Raw genomic sequence first — 21,673 nt, forward strand, 5'->3', positions numbered from 1 at the left:
TACTGTCCATCAGGACACCCTTTTGTCTTCTGCCTTCCGTTTAAGTACACGTATAGGGGGCGTAATTCCTCAAAGGCTTTCGAACGCCAGATTTCTTGTCTTCCATAACTGCTGCCGTTGACTTGGCAATAAGCCATCGTTGCGCCTGAGATTAATTTCGCACAAAATTTAACTGCAGATCGATGCAGTCTCCCTCCCTCCTCTCTCTCTCTCTCTCTCTCTCTCCCGTCTCTCTTCTATCTTTAAACGCTTTATACATCATTTTCACCTACTATTCTTTCAATTTTTTAGATACTTGTCAACATTTTTCTTTGCTGCTCTTTTTTCTTTAAATTAATTTAACGAGTATTTTTTTTCTTTTTTTTTCAATTAACGTTGAACTTATTTTAACGATATTGTATTAATATTCATTTATATTATATCTTCTAATTGACGCAATTGAATATTTCATTTGTCAAAAAATTTAATCCTTAATGCCAAAGCGAAAATCTCTTTCGATTAAATCGTGAGATTGTAATTGCATTTCTTAGGACTGAAAATTTTTCTCGAATTCAAAAAGGACGAAGGGGGGAAAATTTCGAATAATTTCGTTTTTAACTTTTCTAAATATTTATTAAACGTTTAAGGAAAATGGAAACAATGTTAATTCCCATTTTCCTTTACGCTTTATCTTTTTGCTCTTATAGGAATAAGATGTTAAGCGTGTGTGCATTGTTATTCGCGAGTGTTTTCTTTCTGAAGCGTGTACATGATATTTCAATCATGGTTAATGCTGTAACACCGGAAGGATAGAGGGCAAAAACCTAATAATAGTTTTTCAAAGGGAATGAAAAGCCGTGTAGATCGTTCCGGCAAAAAAGTATGGAGTTCCACTTGGGGAAAAAAGGGCGTAATTGCACTTTGCAACTGCACGATTGCACATCCGCCACCGACAAAAAGTTTGGAACCACTATCTTTTCTATCCATGGTGCACAGTGCGGCTACGCCCTTTTCGGTGAAATGTCGAGTCTTCTCACAATTTGTTTCCCCAAATATCCCGCTACATCTTTTCGTATACAAATCTGTATCCACTGCTTAACACTTGGCTTACTCTTTCGCCCATTATTCACCGCAACCGTCGCTTTTTTTTTCGATGGCTGACGTGGACAAAAAACTCGAGATACTCTTCCTCGGTTTCTTTTTTCTTAAAAATTAACAGATATCTATGAATCGATATAATTCTATTTTATATATAATTCAATTAGTTCATATTACGTAATTCATTACATAATATAGATAAAATAAAAATATTTATTATCACGTTAATTACATATAAAATAGTTTCGTTTAATTTATTTAATAGAAAATATCAAATATCAAAAATTTTTGTTTAATCTTCTCAAGGATAGATGCACAAGTTCATCATGTCGATTAAAAAATCCAAATCCAATTCGACGTTGTCAAATGGCTACGATCCGCATAAAAGTTGAGAAACACTGTTGGAGACCATAGAGCCAACTCCACGCGGAATATTCAAAATCAATCGACCTTGCTCCACGATATTTTTACGAAAACTTTAACCATTTCCCAGGATTCTAGTTCCACGTGAGTACCCCGCGCAAACATTAGTATTCAAGCGAAATTTCCATGCTTTCGTTCTCGAATTCTCGCTGCCCCCCTCTACACCGTCGATGCTTCGAAGAGGGCGCTGCGTGCTCGCAACATCACCACGTGCGTGCATCTTGGTTACGATTGGTGGGTAGAATTTTTATATAAATTGGAATTAACCAATGATTTCACGTGGAATATTTCACGAACGGTCGGTATGGAAGCTCAGAGTTCCTCCAGATTTCTAATTATTGGTAGACGAAGCGAACATAATTGTGGCTCATCCACCATCGAGATGCTAACCCGCATAGTTTAGATTCACAAGCCTAACGAGGTATAATCCTTGGAACGAGGGTATAGGGGAAGGGAGAGGAGTCTCGAACCAAGTATGAATCGAATGTCTGCCATCCAAGAACCTAATTCAGATTTGTAGGCTATAGTTAACCTAGCATAAGCTCTGTCCAGCTATTGACAGGGCTAAACCGATTCCACGATCTCTCTGACCAGAATTTCTCTTCGCTTTGATTCTCCTTCGCGGATGAAGAAATGGATAATCGAAATTGAATTATTGGAAATTGAAAGAAATCGAGGATAACTTTGGATCATTGGATTATTAACGTTTCTGAAATTTTCTTTTTTTTTTTTCTTCGTTAGAAAAAATTCTCTAGGAATATTTGCCAAGAATTTTTGCAAATTTATTGCGAGCTCATCATTTTCTTCAATTTAATATTATATCTTAAATATTTAATTGTTAAAACAATTCGAAGAATAGTTATTGGGAAACATTTAAATTGTGGGAAATTTTCTTAAAATTATTTTTCTTGCACCCTCGTTAATAAGATTGTTGGTGGAAATTTTATCTATTAGTTGAGAAATCGTTAAGAATTTGGAATTATATCAGAATACAATACGGTTTCCACCATTTTTGAAATAACTTTGCAATTTCAGAAGAGAGTGATTCCGTCGGAATTTGCGTCACGTTCTGAGAGCGCTAAGCGTATCAAACGCTTAGAAAGCCTTAGGAATTATCTGACAATGCCAGATACGGAGACGAGAGAGAGGGAAAGAGAGGGAGAGGAGGAATAAAAAGAAAGGAGAGAAACCTCAGAAATCTCGTTCTCTTTGGTCCATACGTTGGTACACGAGTAGTTTTGTTATATAAAACCAGTACAAAGAAGACCTTTAAATAATTTCAAGAGTTTTCACGATTTCATCCAAAATTCGACACAAGATTAAAAACCAATCAAATTCCTCTAAAAATTTTTCGATATTTCAAAATTTTCCACAACTCGTCCGAATCGAATTTCACACATATATAAACACGTGCGCATCCTTCTAAAATTCTATAATTCAAAAAGCTTTCGAAAATGTTAAATTTTCACGAATTCGCGTTAAATTGAATATCATTTGCAAATCTTCTATTACCTACGATCGATAATTTACGAACGATGCAACGTAATTGTTCATCTGCATTGCAAAGCGACGACTTTTGTTTCATTTCCCACGGAATTTTCTCCACGATGGATTAAATAAATGATTAAAAACAACGCGGGACAGACAGATCGAATCGAAAGAACGGGCGGAGCAGTAAATCCTTACGCGTGGAATAACTTTCTAAATAATACAAATGACGCGTGCAATAACGAGACAGTGGCGCTGCGAATAAATCGTGCGGCAGGATGTAGCAGCGTAAAAACGGGTGAAAGGACGAGTAGTCGGCCGGTCGATGTAAATTTTCGTGAAACATTGGGTCCCGCGAAATGTCGTGGTTAAACCGGCGAATAATCGTCATCCTCCTCCGTGTACACGCGAATTTCACCGAAATCATTCTCCGTTTTGTCGGAGGCTCGATTATCCTCCGCTTTCGAGGAGGAAGAGAGCGAGTTGGATGCCTGCGATTCGAGTTATATACACAGTCTGGAAAAGAGAAGAGGGATCATAAAAAAAAAGAGAGAGAGAGAGAGAAAAAAAGGAAGAAAAAGTGGAGGAAATACGATGAAACAAAACCTATTTTGCGTCGAGTCATGCAGCCAGGGAGTTTGCGAATCGAGCATTTTCGTTTCCCTTCGGAAAACGAATCCGACGCTGCTCGTTTCTTTTTCTCTCTTCCTTCTTATAACTAATCTTCTTCTCTATACTACCATACTGTTTACTATTGTTACAAAATGTGTGGAAAAATTAAGATGTGCATTTAAGGAACTTCCTTTTGCCTGGGATTCATAAAAATTGATAAATCAAGATAAGACAAGACTTGGATTAAGACAACTTTCTCAATTATTCGAGATAAATTCGCACAAGTTTGAAAGAATGGTTAACAGACAGGGATGGGCTCTCTCGCTGTGACCAATCTGATCTGACAAATTAACGAAAGCTTAAGACATTTTCCAAAATTCGAGGAAAGAGAGAGATGAGAAATCGAGAGAATCATCGCCAAACACCTCTCCATACCCCCCTCCCCCCTCTCGCGCATCTCCACCGCGACTGTACCTTCCCTTGAACTTACCCCGCTCGAGGAAAAGGCGAAGATTTATGGGCGAGGGTAACCCTTGACAAGATAAGGTCACCGATCGATTAACGGCGGAGCTGTCGTTTCCGCCTAATGGTACCTCGATCGATGTTACCTCTCCCCCCTCCCCTCTCTCATTTCTCCATCGATTTCACGCGATCCCTCCCCCGATGTGTAATCCAATTCCTCTTCGATCAATGCATCGAGATCGAGAGGAATTGATTCTCGTAATTCCTTTTTTTTTTCTTTTTTTTTTTTTTTTTGGAATTCATTTCAGAGGAGGGACGATCTTGAAGAAGGTTTTTTTTTTTTTGTACATTGAAAAATTGTAAATCGCTTGATGCCCAGAACTTGATTGTTCTCTGTCTGTCTGTCTTTTGATATCTCTTCGCACGAAATGAAAACGAGGTTTCTCGGGATTATTATTTGATTCGCAAATGTGTTCGAAAAGTAGATGGGAGAAAAGTGATGAAAGGTAGTATTGGTGTATCGTTCTTTGACAATGGAAAGATCCGTTATTTCTCTCGCGTGAATCCGAATCTGGCTATAATGATTGTGTCTATCGTGACAAATTTTTATCGAATCGGATGAAAAATATTTTTTTCGCATCCAACGCGTTGTTCCAAACAACATTTCTTTCTGATATATCCTATAAAATCTTGCCTCGTTTTTACGAGATTGACGTTTTTTCCTTTTTTTCCCAATTGAATAAAGAAGAAGAATGGGAGGAAAAAAAGGGATGCAAAAGGAATAAAAAAACAAAAAAGAAAAAGATAACGAAAGGGAGAAAACACGTAGGAAGGAGGGGGAAGGCTGTGTCGAACGATTAAAAATGTTCCATTCTATTGTCGAGGGGGGAGGGAAGGGGGTTGGTGGCGCGAAAATCGATTTCGGTCGCCGCTCGATTCAGGAAACGACCATTGTTCTGCCCGATCCGCGATTTCGGCTTGAATTACGCGCCGCTTCAATTTCATTGAAGCGCCGATCGCGTTGGTAAATCGGATAATGAACGGGCGGGGCAGAAGGCGGGTAAACGAGCGATTGACAACGCGATATCGCTGGTAATAGGAGTAACTTTATCTCTCTTCGCGGTGTTTTGTTTCATCCTTGCCGCCGCCACCCTCCCCCGATGACCCGTAAACCGATAACGCCGAGATGCGATGGGCCTTATGCGATTCGAAAACTCATTTGGTGTTACGTCAACGTAGTCTGGATATACTCGTGGAGAAAATTGAGAAAGTCGCGGTTGGGGAGAAATTGAGAAACCGGATGTGAGATGAAGATTGGTATATAAGTATATTTTAAAAATTTTCGTGTACTTTTTTGAAGAGTTAGAATATTTAAAAGTAGTACTTGGTATTTATATTGGGGTGTTGTTGTGAACGAAAGTAAATTAGAAAATACGTGGTGAGAAGTATCTTATCTTAAAAGTACGTAAGTAGTATCCTTAGGAATCTAGAATTTAAGTATTGAAGCAAAAGGTGCATCTTAAGGAAGTCTAGAAAATATTAGGATAGTTTGTTTGAAGTAACACGGTGAAGAAATCTTAGTAAAAGTATACAGCAAAAGATGAAGATTTCTAGGTATCCCTAGGAATATCTAGAATTTAAGAATTGAGATGAAAAGTGCATCCTTAAGGAAGTCTAGAAAATATTAGAATAATTTGTTTGAAATAACACAGTGGAGAAATATCCTAGTAAAAGTATATAGCAAAAGATAGATTTCTAGGTATCCCTAGGAATATCTAGAATTTAAGTACCGAGACAAAAAGTGCATCCTAAGGAAGTCTAGAAAATATTAGGATAGTTTGAAGTAACACAGTGGGGAAATATCCTAGTAAAATTACATAGCAAAAGATTTCTAGGTACCTCTAGGAATATCTGGAATTTAAGTACTGAGACAAAAAGTGCATCTTAAGGAAGTCTAGAAAATATTAGAATAATTTGTTTGAAGTAACACAGTGGAGAAATATCCTAATAAAAGTATATAGCAAAAGATAGATTTCTAGGTATCCCTAGGAATATCTAGAATTTAAGAATTGAGATGAAAAGTGCATCCTTAAGGAAGTCTAGAAAATATTAGAATAATTTGTTTGAAATAACACAGTGGAGAAATATCCTAGTAAAAGTATATAGCAAAAGATAGATTTCTAGGTATCCCTAGGAATATCTAGAATTTAAGTACCGAGACAAAAAGTGCATCCTAAGGAAGTCTAGAAAATATTAGGATAGTTTGAAGTAACACAGTGGGGAAATATCCTAGTAAAATTACATAGCAAAAGATTTCTAGGTACCTCTAGGAATATCTGGAATTTAAGTACTGAGACAAAAAGTGCATCTTAAGGAAGTCTAGAAAATATTAGAATAATTTGTTTGAAGTAACACAGTGGAGAAATATCCTAATAAAAGTATATAGCAAAAGATAGATTTCTAGGTATCCCTAGGAATATCTAGAATTTAAGTATTAAGATAAAAGGTGCAACTATCTTAAGGAAGTCTAGAAAATATTAAGATAATTTGTTTGAAATAACACAGTGGTAAAATATCCTAGTAAAAAGTACATAAGATGAAGATTTCTAGGTATCCCTAGGAATATCTAGAATTTAAGTACTGAGACAAAAAGTGCATCTTAAGAAAGTCTAGAAAATATTAGGATAGTTTGAAGTAACACAGTGGAGAAATATCCTAGTAAAATTACATAGCAAAAGATTTCTAGGTACCTCTAGGAATATCTAGAATTTAAGTACTGAGACAAAAAGTCATCTTAAGGAAGTCTAGAAAATATTAGAATAATTTGTTTGAAGTAACACAGTGGAGAAATATCCTAGTAAAAGTATATAGCAAAAGATAGATTTCTAGATATCCCTAGGAATATCTAGAATTTAAGTATTAAGACAAAAGGTGCAACTATCTTAAGCAAGTCTAGAAAATATTAGGATAATTTGTTTGAAATAACACAGTGGTAAAATATCCTAGTAAAAAGTACATAAGATGAAGATTTCTAGGTATCCCTAGGAATATCTAGAATTTAAATTCTGCGACTATCTTAGTCTAGAAATACACTTACTGATACTTTAAGGATATCTAAGAAGTACTTGAATGAAAGATACTTATCGTTAGTACGATAGTTCTAGGGATACCTAGAAAAATAGATAAATAAAAAATACGATACTTTAATTGCAGATGATTCTCTTGAAGATATTTAAATACTCTGCTTCGAATCGCTTCAAAAATTTTAAACAGAAGAATATTGTCAATGAAAATTCGATGGACAAAAGTCGAGCAATTATTTCTAAAATGAAAATAAAGGTAGGAGAGATTTGAAAGAATCTGATCGACGTTCTTCGAATCGAAAAATTGTATATTTTCTCTCTATTTTTCTCCCGCTTATTATCGCTCGACGAGGGTTGAACAACAATGACGTAGCGTCACTGTCATTGCGATATCGATGAAGTCTCTCGCGTTCCATTCAAAGGTATCCGTGCGTCGTGCAACAGATATCGATCCTCGTTTATTTACTGTCAACGGTAAACTGCATTTACCGCGATCATATACATATGTACCACGTGTACCATGAACGCGTTTAACGTCAATCTGTAAGCAGGAAAGCAATGACTGGCGTTCGATTTCTGTGAAGGTGTAACGCGATTATCAAGACATCGATCCTCTGCCAACCTATTGTTAACTTGGAATAAAGCGAAGAATTTCCACGCTTTTATTCCCGCTAATTATTTTTTCATTCGTTATTTTATCAGCAAACTGGGGGGAAAATTACCTGTTGCGAGACTCCTAATTTCCAGTCTCTCGTGCAAAAAGTTAATTCACAAAGAAGTTCTCTCTGTGCACTTAATTTAATACCATTTAAATATTGTTGCTCCGTGTGAACAATGTGATCGTGGTTAAAAAATAAAAAAAAAACGAGTAAATATGATACAATTTTTAAGGAATAAATAAAAAGGACAATTACAACGAAGGAAATATTACTTTTAATTCTCTCCCTCTCTCTCTCTCTCTCTCTCTCTCTCTCTCTCTCTCTCTCTCTCTCTCTCTCTCTCTCTCTCTCTCTCTCTCTTTCTCTCTCTACGTAATATTTCGTTGATGATAGATAATCAAAGAGGAATATCTTTTCCCTTAACTCTAACACTGTACAAAGTACAAAGTAGCTCTTTTTCAAAAATCAATTTTACCAAGATGGTATTTTGCCACGAAATTTTTGAATTTTAAATTTTCACCAGGGACAAGACAGGATTCGGTTTATCCAGAATCGATGGGGGTGAGCCGATAAGTCGCAAAACCATGGAGATGAGCTTAACAAAAGAACATGTTTACACTTAGAAAGTTTAGGTGTACTACCTTGGTAGACAGAGAGCAAACTATACCGACTGAGCTAAAGCTCTCTTCATGGTTAGAGCCCTTTGTTCCGCCATTACTGAAAACAGGAAGCTTAGCGCAGCCTAACTAGAAACAATCCTCAAATATTCACCAGTATTCATTGTTCATAGACAACGCGATGCGCTTTCTTGTTCTCATATTTCAAAGACAAAGCGAAAGCTTCAAAGCTACTGCGTTAATAAGTTAACTTTGGACAGCATTATACTCGTTACGTAGTTTATGTTTATTACCGTATGATCTTGAAGGAGGAGTAATTTTCGAAGTCGACTAATTAATCCATCGTCTCGATAACTTTTCGTCGAATCTATAATTTTTCTTTAAATTTTCTACGTATATACGTTCAGATCAGAAAATAACACGTATTTCGAATTTTCTGACAAAAATATTCTGAATTAGAGTCGTAATCTAATCGAACGGATCCAAAAATCTTAATTTTCTGTATTAAAAATCTTGCGAGAAATGCAATGAGACAATAAATCAATTCAGGTATCAAAGTGTAGCTTAATTGTCGTACAAAAATTAGTGGAACACTGATTGAACTTTGTGTAAATCGGTATCTGTAACTGAATGCTTCGATTTCAGTAACACTTCTGGCTATACACGTTTCTGTGAAAGCTACTATATCAAACTTAATCCTTTGATTGGAAGCCGCTTGAGATCAAGGAACTTGGTGCTGTGTATAGCCAGAAACTTTGATTATCGTGTATACAAATTAAGGTATCATAGATTTTCCACGTATATATATACCATTGCATCTATAAAATAGTGTTAAGAGTCTATCTAATGCTAATTTTCAAAAAAGAAACGAATTTAAATGATTTTAAATCCAAACGTATAATGACTTGGATCTTGCAAATCTTGTTAGAGCAGAAGTAACAGAAACAGGTAAGAGACATCTGGTGACAATTGCTAGAATCATTCAAATGTATTAGAAGTTAGAATTAGGAAAGATTTATACCAGACAAAGTAATAGAATATGATCTAATAATTTTATACAATAGTTAAGCAGCTATAGTCAATATTTACAATTTGATATTGCTCAAAACTATTCAAATTATAAGTCAAATGGTCATGCGTTTTAGCTGGCATTATCTATCGAGCTTAGAAAAACGAATCATCCAATAAATATTTCTTATCAACAAATATTCACAATAAGACTCATCACCCAATTCATTCTCTTCACAACACCATCCTAAATCACTTTCCATCATAAAATTCGCATAAAATCTTAAACCTTAAACATTCAATGAGTACTCAACAAGTATGACAAAAATCCAACAAATGTAACGATTCATCATGAAACAGGACACAAAAATTTTCTTGAAACGAATGTTAAACCCGTGATATTCGACCGTGGCTTTCCACGAAGACATCGATCGTCGAGGCCATTATCTTTCGCTGTACGAAACGACTACATCACCTCCCCCCCTCTTCCTCCCCTCCCTCTCCTTCCCCTCTTCCTGACGCCCTCTCTGTTCACAGGGACACGCGATGAAATCCGTGCGCGCACGAACGAGCTAACGAACGAACGAACGAACGAACAAACGCGCCTACTATCTGATCCTTTGGACGCGTTTTAACGCTTCATTATCGGCAACAAACCGTTTTATCATTATCATCTCGTCCATATCCCGATTATTGTTTTTTACAGGGCTGTCCGGCTGACCGGTCCATTCGTCACCATGGTGTATAGCATGATAACGGGAGACATGTTGACCTTCGGTATAATATACATGGTGGTACTGTTCGGCTTCTGTCAGTCGTTCTACTTTTTGTACAAAGGATTCCCGGGAGTGAAATCATCCCTCTACAGTTCCTATCACTCGACCTGGATGGCACTGTTTCAGATAACCCTCGGCGATTACAACGTAAGCCACCATCGTCCCCTATAAATCACCGTTTTATTGTCGCGATTTTCTCTTTTTTTTTTGCACGCGCGTTTTTCTTTTTTCTTTTTTCTTTTTTTTTTTTTGTTTTCAGATGCATGCTGTTTACACGATTGGAAGGTACGAATTATCGTGTACGTGATTATAGATATGAAGATTTGGCTATGTATAGGTTATGTGTCTATTAAATATGTAACGAATAAGGAAAATTAGTAGTCCCGTTGAGAGACAAAAAATTATTTGTGATATATATAAAGTGATGTTATTCTGTTGATAAGCTTAAGCTTTATTTTGATTTGAAATTTATTATATTTATACACATACAAAAAGTTCGAAAGTGAACTCTTCTTTTCATCGGACTGCTATCCCACAATTTACATTTCGTCCGATTCATTTTCATTATTCTATATTTAAAAAAGAAAAAAACAAGTAAGAAAAATTAATCGAACATTTCTCATGTATCTTGAAAGAAAGATACGCTTTAAAGAGAAAGAATTTTTCAAAACGTTTCACAAACATTTTCTAAATCGTTCCTCCGTAGATGGATAGATAAAGACTCGTTTCCAATTTTTCTTTGAAAAAGTTGCACAGATTGTTACCAGTTCTACGTATGTGCATACATTACAGTGGTTGGTTACTGAATGGCGAGAAAAAAGTTGAATGTCGAGAAGGATCGGGGCAATTTCGTAAATCGTGCCAGCATGTCAATGGAGAGCGGTGTTGCCAGCACGGTTTTTATCCTCTTTGTCTGGAAGGGTTAAGAATTTAAACACACGCTCGTAAATCAATTTCAATCAGGGGTACTTGCCATTCGTGTTTTTCTGATTATACGCGGCACGTTGCACATTTTCGTTGCAAGAAACCGCTATATTGTTAACGTGATAAAAAACTTTTTTCTCTTTCTTCCTTTCGAATAAATAGTATGATAATGCGTGTAATTTCGCTTCGTTCTTGATTCGAGTTTAATGGAATCTCGGAATAATTTGTGGAAATATTAGGTAATTAAAGTTTTTAGATTTCTTTTTTTGTAATGAAAGGCGAAGAAAAGAATATTTAAATTTATTTTATTTAAATTATCTTTCATTGAAGAAAATTTCATCAATGTCACATATTCTTTTTATTGAATATCAAAATGTGTGAGGTTAGATCAATATTTGCAAGAAAATGTTTTTAATGTAAATTCTTAACAAGCCACATTTGTGACTTAATAAACAACAAAAATCAAAGAAATTCGAATAATTAAACAAAAGATTCAGTGATTAAAGAATATTACTAATAATCGTATATCTTTTATAACCAAGCCAAGTTTATAAAAATGCTATTTAAAACTGATCGAAAAGTTACAGTTATAGAAAAAATCAAGTGAAATTGTATTGCATTATTTATTTGTCTTTTTGACCAGTTGATATAAATAAACTTCTATCGTAATTCATGATCCCAATTTCCCAATATCTGCAAAAAAAAAAAAAAAAAAAGGAATAATACCTGTTCCCTCGTGATTCGTCAAAAATAAAAAGCATAAATGCATAGAATAGGAAGATAAAGATAAAGTAAAATATGAGAGTAATTCTTTATATGAAAATCGACAAGTAAAACATTTACTATATATAACAAAACAGAGTTATTATTAAACAATTCCAATTTGTTTTTTTAATTTCCAAAACTCACGCGTGTACAAAGTAAAAGAAAAACGATAAACGAAATGACAGAATAATTCACATTCATCCATCTATACAACAATGAAAAGTATTTCTCGACGAGAATTCAATCTCCAAGTATCAGTGGTTCTCATCCAACTCCTGGCGCCATCTATCATCAACAAGACACGTCACTAACAACTCGAGGTGGTGGAAAAAAAATCGCGCGCATTTCCATAGTTGAGAGCATTGGACGCGAAAATTCATTTTTAATGTAACATCCGCGCGCAATTCCTGCCCTCGTGTAAATTCAATCCAGGAGAATGAAGAATCGATCCCCTCTCCAATCGATAGATCGCAAGCATGGCACGCGCATTTGAAAAAAAGAAAAAAAAAAAAATTGGTCCTCGCGGCTTGGTTTCGTGCATTTCAATTAATCGAATTTCACCGATGAAATATCAAGACAATTCGCACGCTATATCCGCGGCTAATTGAATTACATTTACAACGACCCCCTCCCTTCTTCCGGTATCTCCCAGAAAATAACGCGAGTGAACACAGTGTTTCCAAATCTCTCGTATATCTTTCGCGTAATTAACGAATCGATTATGCTGTCGAAACGAAAAAAGATTTATTGCACGCGAAGTGTTTGTTTAGGATTCGTAACCCTATCGTATAGATTTTCGAATCTGAAATTGACGAATATATATAAAAAAATATATATATATAAATTGATAGAGTTTGTGTAAAGATGGAATTAAAATGAAGTGGAATAGAAATTTTGTGTTTGTGTTTGTGTTTTAATTAGTATTAGTATTGTATTAATAAAACAATGGAATAAGAATGATTTTCAATTTCAATTTTTTTCAAGTTAGTTAGGTTAGGTTAGATTAAATAATTAAAATTTAGTTTAATTTATGGTTTATAATTTAACACTTATTGGTATGAAATTTCAATATTAGAATTATCAAATTAAATTAGTTAATTTCAATATTTTTGTCTTTATTTTTGCATGCATAATATACATAATATTATAATATACATAAACATTTAAAAATAATATACATAAAATATATATTTTAATTTTCATAATATTATTCTAATTTTAATTTTTTATATATTATATATTGTATTTAAATATAATTCAATAATTCAATAATATCAAGTAAATATTAAGGCTTATCCATACTACAATTTTAATTATTCATGTATATTATATTTATTTAAATATTATAAGGCAATAATTTTAACTTAAGTGAATATTGAAACTCGGTCAAAAAAAAAAATATAATACTGATTCAAAAACTCGCGTCAAAAATTGTTATTTGAATTCGTTTTATTCACAGTTCGTGAACAATAATTAAACACGCGAGATGGCAGAGTAACCTCAAACGGATTTCCCATGAAAAATCGATAACAACGTACTTTTGTCGGTAATACGATTATTTTCGCCGATCAAATATATCTCGACTTTCTTTTTTTTAACTTGTTCGATCGTGCGAGAATTATATCGATAACAATTATAGCGATTATTCGTTTCAGTACACGGATCTCAGCTACACGACCTATCCTAATTTATCGAAGATGGTGTTCGCTATATTTATGGTACTGGTGCCTATACTATTGTTGAACATGCTAATCGCCATGATGGGCAACACGTATGCCCACGTGATTGAGCAGAGTGAAAAGGAATGGGTGAAACAAGTAAATATTTTGCATGCAATTATTATATATTGTAAATAATTAATGATTTTATAAAGATTTTCTTATTTTTATATCATAAGATAATTGTATAGAATTATAATTTATCAATAGAATTAATTATTTCAGGATTTTTGTTTTAGAAAGTTCATCGAAATTAGATATTATTACATAAATATATATTAAAAAATGGAACTATGTGTATTTTTAGAAATTGATTCTTTATTAGGAATTAAAAATTTCGATAAAATGAAATCTATTTAAATTTAAAAATTAAAAATTTTTAATTTATTTAACGAGATTATATACAAAATGAATTAATAACGAGGCAAATTCTATTCATATAATATTTTAAGATAAAATATGACATTTACGAATACGTTAGTCACATTTGATGAAGAATTTAATAAAAATTTCCTATTTAATTTACGAGTTAAATTAAAATAAAATATCGTAGAATTTCACAAAGATCCCATGTTTGAATGGTTATAGTGGGCGAAAATCGTGGTTTCTCTGGAACGTGCAGTTTCACAGAAGGATGCACAGAATTATTTGCAAGAATATAGCATTAAACTGGGACCTGGAGATGACCCAAACAATCCTGCCTCGGAGCAACGAGGAGTCTTGATTATTAAAAGTAAATCGAAAACCAAGGCGAAGCAACGCAAAGGCGCGGTGGCTAATTGGAAGGTGATGTATTTCCATCTGTTTGTTATGAATTACTTGCTATGAATATCTATAAATTTAATAATAATTTAATAATAATTCTTTACTTAATTATTTTAATAAATTTTTTTCTCTTTATTGTTATCATCAATTATTTTTTTGGAAAAATTTCTTTTTGATTCATAAAATAATTTTTGCTATGAAAGTAATCATTATAAATTAATGTAATGAAATTATATAATTAATTTTCAAATAAAATGATATGTATATTTTTATCTAAAATTTAATTTTTTTATCTTTATTGATATTGTATTCTAGATCTGTATTTGATATATCAAAACTGGGACATTAAATATTTATAAAATATTTTTAAACTTTAATATTAAAAGTTAAAAAAGTGATCTAAAGGTTATAATAAAAGATTAATATAAAATTGATTAAAAACATGATTGATAATGAACTAGAGATGATGAAAAAATGCGTGAATACAAATAATTGAAATAAATAAAAAAAAATATGTAAAACTATTTGAAATTAAGTTCATTGTTTGTCAAGAGATTTGCCTAACAGCGATTTGTAAACTGTTCTGATTGGAGTGGTAATAAATCGAGAGATGGTAGAGGATGAAAATGGAAATGGATTGGGTTGATTGAGGAGTAGTTGGTTGTCGATTTTTCTCAGTTTAGGAAAGTTTAATTTAGAGAAGGTTAAAATTTCTGTTACACTGTTATTATTAAACAATTGTCGTTCGCATTTTTATTTATTTTTTGTATCTTATAACTATAGAACTTACTAAAATTTAATAATCATTTTTAATGGATCCTAATGAGATAATCAATGAAATAATTTATCGAATTTATTCAAATATATCGATTTCAATTATCAATTGAATTATGTAATGCATAATTCAATTTTCTTTTATTTTCTAATTTTTAAAAAAATTGTTTGTTATTTAATCCTTCATTTTCAATTTTTATGTTTTCTGATTACAGCGTGTGGGCAAGGTGACGATAAATGAATTAAAGAAACGTGGCTTAACAGGAGAGGAATTGCGACGAATTATGTGGGGTCGAGCTTCTTTTTCTACACCTGTAAGAGTAAGGTAATATTCACTCTTATATATTGTTTGGAAAGTTTTTTCATAAAGTATCTATTAACAAAATTTTACTTTTTCAAAAAATATTTATTATAATTCAAAATTAATTTATCTTAAAATTATTTATTTATAATTTATCTTAAAATTATTATAAAAATTGATCTTTTCATTTTTTAATTCAAAATAAACAATTAGAACTTGTTAAATATTGTCTTAAATGTTTTTAAAAATTCATTTTTTTACATTAACAAGTAATTTTTAATTTCCTTAATTTCAAATTAATTTTTATATCTAAAAAAATATTTAAATATAGTTTTATTTATTTATAATTAATTATAATTAAAGAAACATTAATCGTTATATTATCTTCATTTTCGATCTTTCTACTTTTTCATGATTCAATTATAAATGTTATGAAACAATTTAAAACATTCGTAAGGTTAATATCGTTAATTGATTCATTTACGACATACCAATTAAGCATACGATACAATATACATACCTACATATGTAGATTGTGTATCAGTTTGATTGGAATGCGATATAATTGACCTTGGATTTGTGGCGGTTAATATGCAAGGCGTCAAGGTTAGGAAACCAGATATTAACGTCAATAAACGTGTTACATTCGATATCGAGAATATTGAGAGGTGTGACACGTGACTCAATAAACTATGTATGATCTAACAGAGAGTGATATTAGCGACCGCGATCCTCGACAATCTATTGCTAGGAATCCTCTTGTCATCTTGCTTTAAAGACACTGGAATTTCTACCAATTTGTGTTAATGATCCTTGTATCATACGGGATAGTGTTTGAAATTTATATGAGCGAAAGTACTGTGAATTCTAAGTGGTTATGGTATGTGCATGTTATAGCCAGTTACAAAAATCTTAGTACAAATTTTTGCACAAACGATATACACAGAGAAATCTAACCTAAAAAAATTTTCAGTGAAAATTTCAATGTATATAAAATATAATGAAATAATTTTTTCCGTGAAATATCATATCATAGAAAGAGTGAAACTTTTAAATTCTAAAATTTGTTTATATTTTGAATATAATTTTATATTTATTTTGAGTATTATTAAAATATAAAATTTAAAGATTAAATTAATTTTAATGGCATTTCGATTTATTTTAATATATGCTAAAGAAATTATAGAAAATTATCCAGATACTTAAACAGCTTTTCCACCGATTCTTAACGGTAATTATCATGATATATAATTAGCATAATATTTGTTCGAACTTTTTTAATTGTCGAACTTAAATAATTAGACAAAATGACTTCAGATGGTTTTAATATCTCGAGAAGTAATAAAAGCATTAGAGTCTGAATCATCTCAATTTTATACATTATATTTTACGATAAATACGAAAAGGCGTAACATCAAAAATGGATATTATATGAATATATGTATTACCATTACAAAAATCGAATAAAAATCGCAAGTTTTACATTTTTTTCACAATCCATACATCGGTGTTTCTTAAAATATTTATGGTAAACCGCGACATGCATATTCTGTTCGATTTCAATCGCGTTTTTTTCAAACGTTATTCTTTTAATTTAAATATTCAGATAAATCTCAAACGTACAGGTTTATGAATTTTCAAAATTATTGCTCTCGGTTTCATTCGAGTTTCACTTTTGCACGTAAATTAATTTCTTCGAATTACATACTCGAATTACATACTCCATCGAATAGAAATTCATAAAATTGCATTTAGGATTTTTAAACGAGTATTTTTAATTTATTTATTATTTTGTATTAATCAATGTCAAATTTCATAATGAATTGATCTTCAAATATTTTTTTTAACTATTTTAAACTGTACTTTAATGATCTTGAGTGACTTTCAAATAATCATAGATTTTTTTTAAAATAGATTTTTATAATTTAAAATGTGCTATGAAATTAAACATTCTTTTCTTTAAAATATACATATATAAATAATTTAAAGCTTTACCTTTTCATTATAATTGTTTCGAATTTAATTTTTCATTTATTTTTACCAATATTACCCAACTTATTCTGTTTTATATTAATATTTCACATTAAATTGATAATCAATAAACAATCGATTATAAATTTAACAATTTTCAATTTATTGTAAATAAGCAACTAAAAGCTTCTTTCGTATTATTATTGAAACATTTCAATATACATGATTTCAATGTATTATTGATTGTAAATTTTGTAACATAATAATAAGTATATCTTTATATATTTGTGTGTAATAATTAATCGAGGAATTCAAAGGATAAAAATTCAATAAACCATTCTCCTATTTTATGATAATTATATATAATAATTATATATAATTTCAATCAAAAATAAATCATGCCCTCACAAATTAATTATGTTATGGAATTAATTACAATATAATTATGTAATGAATTGTATATCCATATAACAAATTAGTTATAATAATCAAAATTAATTATTACAAAATTAGCTGTTAATTATAAAATTAATTATAAAATTATTTTATATATAAATGTGATTGAAAGCAAAAAATAACTAATTTCTGTATAGTCCAAAAGGGGTCGAGCCTCAAGTTTCTGTGGTGACTGCCGGTTTCGGAGACGCGTTGACCACAGCTTTGGATGTCATGGCGTTCGCCCATGATCTCGACTTGTCTACCGCAACGGAAGGAATTCCAACCAACATCGATGCCAAGCAGTCGAAACCGAAGAGTGCTATCAAGGAGCAGATGAAATTGACGACGAATAATCAGGAGAACGTGTCGACTAACGTAGAACCGCAGCTGAAATCGACCACGGAAAATGCGAACGATCAAGCGAACAATCCTAGGGAAATTAAAAAAGTAACTAACCAGGTTACAGGCATACACGAGATGAATTTGAAGAACGCGAATCGTAAGTAAAATGATATATTTATAAAAATATAATATTTATTGATATAATAATGATAATATTTATTAAAGAAGTAAATGTTAAGAAAAATTTTAAAAAGTGTTAAACGGAAAGAGAAATATACGTCTTATGAATTTTTCAGAGATTTTTTTGGTAATTTTTTTTTATGGATATAGATTCCTTTAAAAATTTTTTTTAAATATTTTGAACGAGAGAAATTATCGAGAGTAATGTTTTTATATTTGATTTTGACTGTATTTTATTTTGCTTGAAGAAAGTTTATACTAATATAATAAAAAATGATTAGAAGTTTAATTGATTAGGTTAGGTTGTGAATTCAAAATGGGTGTTTCACAATAGGATGAATAAAATTAGAAAAATATCTTTATAATTATAATTATAATCATAAAATTGTATTTTTAACAAACGAATTATATATATTTTTAAATGTCTGAGTTTAAAAAGATTAAGATTAGATTAAATTATATTAAATGGAAAAAATTCGATATTAGAATAAATATTTGTATTTTTAACAGAATATTTTGATAGAAGCATAAATATAAATTCTTTCATTTCAATTAAAAAATTCATTCTGATAAAATATTTTTTATATAATATATTATATGTTTTCCAAATTTTGCAAAATAGTTCTCACTTTTCAAATTTATCGAGCAAGATCGATTTTAATTAAAATAAGGATATAATAAGATTAAGGTTTTTAATTAAAATAAGGATTAAACGAACAATTTTCCCTTGCTTTTAAAACTTCTCTTTGCCAATTATAAATAATTACACCCTTTTAGTACAAAAGGGACACAATAACAAATATATATGTGTATAAACCTTTCTTCTTTCTTTGAACTGTTTTTTATATATCTCTTCATAATTCGTTCGTTAAAATTTTACAATGAAGAAAGAGATGAAAAAGAAAAAATTAATAATACCAAATAATTAAATCAATTTTGCATGAATACGAATTCTCATTTAATTTACATCGATAAATGATAAATAATTTCAAAAAGATCCATTTTCCAAACTTGGTATCATCCATTTACAGAATATCGAGAAGTGGAATAATTAAAAAGAAAATTCGAGATCGCTGATAGCCAGAACCAAGTTCGGCTAAATGTTCCAAGTTTTGGTTCATTTTAGTTTGTTATCGAGTCTCGTTAACTCGGCACTCAATTAAATCTTGCAAATTCTTTCCTGGTTACCTCGATCATTATGCTTGCATAATGATCTGTGCACATACAAGGTGAATGGTTTGAAATCGATCGCTTATGACTCGATGTTATTTTAAAGATGAGACGAAGTGTCAATTTTGAAATTGAAATCGAGATAATTTGTTAATCAAAAGAATTAATTTGAAAAATAGTGTATTGGGCAGGAAATAATATATTATCTTTCTTTCATTTGTCGAACATATCATTATAATAAATTAACACATTTTGGCCTAATTATATTTTTTGTTTAAGAATTGTAATATTTTGCTATTAGTTTTTTTAATTGTCAATTTTGTTTCAACATTTCCATTAACGAAAAATATTTTTTTAATTTTTTTTTCTTTTTTTTTTTTTTTTTTTTTTTCTGAATATTTTCACATTAGGCAGTAGATTTTAATTATTTTTCAATGGATTTTGGTTAAAATATATTTTTAAGTATTAAATTATTTGACATATTTTTTGATAAAAAAATATCTCTGTTAATTTATATCAATTTTGTCTCATTATTTTTAAATGACTATTAATAGTTTAATATATTTATTATTCAAAATAGAATTACATTTTTTTATAGAACTTCTATCTTGTTAAATTAATTATCAGAATAAATTAAACTGAATATATACATGCTTTTTTAATAATGTTGAGAGAATGCACAAATATTTTTATTAAGTATTAAACAAAAATCAATGAAATAAATATATTTTTTATTATGTCCTGATCAAAATTAAATTCCATTAAATTTCTAAAATAATTCAATTTTTTTCTCACTTCCACACTAAAATTCAATTTTATTAAATTATTATCACAAAACTCGTTTATTTTATTACCCTTTTCAATTAATAGACCATCCATTCCATTGTTGAAATTCAAAAATATATATTCCATTCCTAATTTATCAATATTTTTTTCAAATTTTTTAAAAGTACTTAATAATAATAATAACAAGAATTTAAAAATATAATATAGATTAAATAATTACAATAATATAGCAATGATAGCTTCTCCAATTCGCAATTTCCATTATTTTAAATTTACATCAACATACAATACTTCTTCAACTCATAATTGATCATAAAATTATATTTAACCTTATCCTCAAATATCCTGCTAACTCAAATACTTTCATTCGTACATTTCTCATAAATTTTCCACATTCTTCAAAATTATTTTTATATAATTCTCCTATTCATAATACCTTCGTTCACCCTCGCTAACTCTTCACAAATATTATTTTTAAAACTTACGTTCAATATTTCAACTCGCACTCGAAAATTATTTTTAATATTTTTATTACACAAATATTTTCATTCCACAATATTTATGATATCCTTGATGGATATCATTTTCGAAAACTAATATTTAGCGTACATATTTTTTATTATTTAAATTTTTAATATTCGCACGCTCGGATACCTGTATACACGCTATACACGCGAATACAAACAAGTAAACAGATATACACGCATAAAGACTTGATTAACGTTACGAGCAGAGACGTATTTCAAATATTTTACGTAGCGTCGTCGTGCGATGCTGTTTCCGTTGTCCTTGATCCCGTTTCCGCCCACGAGCAACATAACAAAATGTCACTGTTTCAGGCATCGGTACACAACAAGCGTTTCCCCATTTTTTTTTTCTCCCCTCCCCACCACGAAAAATAATTCACATTCGTCAGGATTTAACGCAGCTTTGCCAACTTTTATTACGATCACGGCCGCTTTGTGTGCACCGCGTTAATAAAACTTGGGGGGGAAACATAGTTCCGCGCATTAAAATAATGAAAACCAGTCTATTTTCGTTGTGCGGCTTGTGATGGATTTTCAGAGGAAACGGATTTTCATTAAAAATCGAACGTCCCCGCATCGTGGACGTTCCGTGGAAATGATGATGCAAACGTAATGGAAAAAAAAAAAAAAAAAAAAAAAACATCTGCTTTTGGTGGATTTTCGTTATCCATTGATTTTCGAACGAATAAATTCGGGGAAAAATATGTTATACGATACGTAACCGACTCACGTGTGCATCGAACCGTGTATATATATGGTTTCTCATTTCATCGAAAGAAGAGTAAATAAGATAAATTGGTGAACTGT

General features: G+C 31.1%; 1 protein-coding gene across 3 annotated transcripts in view; it reads left to right on the forward strand.

Moving 5' to 3' along the window:
* iav (transient receptor potential cation channel subfamily V iav) overlaps positions 1-21,673 on the forward strand; it is a 48,130-nt gene that overhangs the window by 19,579 nt on the left and 6,878 nt on the right. For all 3 annotated transcript variants that reach the window (XM_086913232.1, XM_086913231.1, XM_012494591.3), the window contains exons 6-10: positions 10,136-10,352; positions 13,550-13,711; positions 14,201-14,398; positions 15,367-15,476; positions 18,017-18,360. In XM_086913232.1, coding sequence (XP_086769358.1) covers positions 10,136-10,352; positions 13,550-13,711; positions 14,201-14,398; positions 15,367-15,476; positions 18,017-18,360 — 1,031 coding nt within the window. The remainder of the gene's footprint in view (positions 1-10,135; positions 10,353-13,549; positions 13,712-14,200; positions 14,399-15,366; positions 15,477-18,016; positions 18,361-21,673) is intronic.

This window comes from Apis florea, unplaced genomic scaffold, assembly GCF_048593485.1.
Source record: "Apis florea isolate Af1SG1 unplaced genomic scaffold, ASM4859348v1 contig_3496_pilon, whole genome shotgun sequence".
NCBI classification, from domain to species: Eukaryota; Metazoa; Arthropoda; class Insecta; order Hymenoptera; family Apidae; genus Apis; species Apis florea.